Source organism: Pygoscelis adeliae, unplaced genomic scaffold (genome assembly GCF_000699105.1).
Source record: "Pygoscelis adeliae isolate BGI_AS28 unplaced genomic scaffold, ASM69910v1 Scaffold505, whole genome shotgun sequence".
NCBI lineage: Eukaryota > Metazoa > Chordata > Aves > Sphenisciformes > Spheniscidae > Pygoscelis > Pygoscelis adeliae.
The window spans coordinates 278,633-280,739 of record NW_008824811.1 but is presented as its reverse complement, the minus strand read 5'-3'; the positions used below and the strand labels follow the sequence as shown (position 1 = coordinate 280,739).

Sequence of the window (2,107 nt, the reverse complement as noted above, 5' to 3'; positions counted from 1 at the left end):
GATTGGAACAGGCTGCCCAGGGAAGTGGTTGAGTCCCCATCCCTGGAAATATTTACAAGACGGGTAGATGAGGCGCTTAGGGACATGGTTTAGTGGGCATGGGGGTGTTGGGTCGACGGTTGGACTCGATGATCTTAGAGGTCTTTTCCAACCTTAATGATTCTATGATTCTACCTCATTGATCCAGACCTTGACCCTGATCCATGGACTTGAATTCCTGGCTAGAGCTTTGATCTGCCTCATCACCGCAAACTTCTCTGGCAATCTGGACTCCAGATTTCTCTGGCAACCTGGTTACCATCAGCAGTACTGCTTTGCTCTCCTGGGTCAGGTACTGTGCAAAGGGGCCCTTTTCTGGCCAAGTCACTGCCTCTGCTTGCCTTGTCACTGTGCTCAGCTCCTGCATCCCCTCCAGGAACAGCCTTCCCCGCTGCTGCTGGACACTAGGTACCGGGTGTAACAAAATGGTCTGATGCTCAAGCATGGTGTGTGGGCAAGTAGTGATCACTGCTACCTCCTCAGGTGCACCAGCAAACACTCATCCAGGCATCTTACAACGGGCAGGCCCCCCCCCCCCCCCCCGAAATGTTAAGTACGAGCCATCAGAAGGAGCAGGACATATGTCTTCATATATTTACAAGTTGGACTGACTAGATCAAACTGTGATCTCCTGAAAAATACTTTATAGGATTTTATCTTTCACGTAGTTTCTCCTTGGAACAGTAACGATGAGGAACAAGCTTCACAAAAATAAACCTACTGGCGTTTAAGGGCCAGACACACTGACACAGTATTTCCTTGAGATTGGAAAACAAAAGCGAGCTGTAGCAGAACCAAACAATCAAGCCGTTAGATGAGGAGATGAGAACATGAGAACAAATACAGAAAACACGGAGAATGAATGTCACAGGAATGAAAGATAAAGCTGCTTCCAGACAGACAGTTCTTAAAGTTCAATGCTTTATCTTGTTTTGTATTTAGAACAAATCCCACATAACACAAGAATAGGAAACAGACGGGAGAGAAGAAACAGAAAAATGTCCAGGTCTGCTAAATCAGAACTGAGGCTGGAATATGGCTGCAGACTGTGAGAGAAGCAACATACCTTGTTTTGGGGTTGGGCTGAGGCGAAGGAGATTTGCTTCCAGCTGCGAAATGCACCACTCCAGCTCATCTTGGAACGTGCTTTGGGGAGCCTTGGACATGGGATGGGGGAAGGCACAATGTTTAAAAGAAGCACAAATCTCTCACCTGCAAAATTGATTCCAAAACTGAGTTTTCTGAAGTCTTCTCCCCTCTTATGTGGGAGATCAGACTAGCAGGTCATAAACCTCTTTTCTGGCTTTACACGTGAGGTGTGTGGTGTAACAGCTCAATTTATACCATAAACCAACACAGCACAGGGTGAGACACAAGCCCTGCAATACTCCCTATTTGGAGGGCACCAAGTGAGCCCTCTTCATTACAAAAATTAGAGACAATAAACTCTTACTAGCTGTAAGCCACCCACTCCTGGCAAGCCAAGACTTCCCGCAGAGTGTTTTCTTCCTTTTCTCTTCCTTCCTTTTTAAAGGCCCCAAATGGAAGATTTCTCATTTTTCCTGAAGCTTATTCTATAGCATAATACGTCTCCACAGCAGGAAATTTCTCTCCAGCACAGCTCTGGCAACACACAATTTATCTTAAAACACAAGTCCTTTGCTGTATTTTTACCCTGCATGCCTCCCGCTAAGCAGCTGCAAAGTAAGGCTCAGAAGCCTGCCCGTGGACAAGAAAGTCGTTACAACGCGTTAGGAAACGAACAAAGTCTTGCCTTAGCGGAGTAACGAGGTGACCAGGAGTTGGGAAAGGCAGGCACAAGGGCCAGGGAAGCCCTTTAAAGAAAACCTCCCGGGAGCCGGAGGAGAGCCTGGGCCTGGGCAAAGGTGCCTCGGCAAAGGGCCGGTGGAGAAGAGGGTGCCTCGGGACAGGAGCGAGGGGCCGAGCAAAGCTCTTACCCGCTCCATGCTGGGCAGCCTCCGCGCCGCCACGGGGAGGAAACCGGGCCCCTCCGCCGCCGCCCACCTCCGCTCACGGAACAGCGCGTGAGCTCCCGGGCTCCAGCTCC

The 2,107-nt window shown here is 49.4% G+C and overlaps 1 protein-coding gene across 1 annotated transcript in view; it reads right to left on the bottom strand.

Annotated features, from left to right (window-relative positions):
* The window catches only part of LOC103917137 (chromosome unknown open reading frame, human C8orf33), a 9,586-nt gene that overhangs the window by 6,618 nt on the left and 861 nt on the right, over positions 1-2,107 (bottom strand). The window contains exons 2-3 of the mRNA XM_009324244.1: positions 1,998-2,103; positions 1,106-1,196 (exon numbers count right to left, since the gene is read on the bottom strand). Of these exons, the coding sequence (XP_009322519.1) occupies positions 1,106-1,196; positions 1,998-2,103 (197 nt within the window). The remainder of the gene's footprint in view (positions 1-1,105; positions 1,197-1,997; positions 2,104-2,107) is intronic.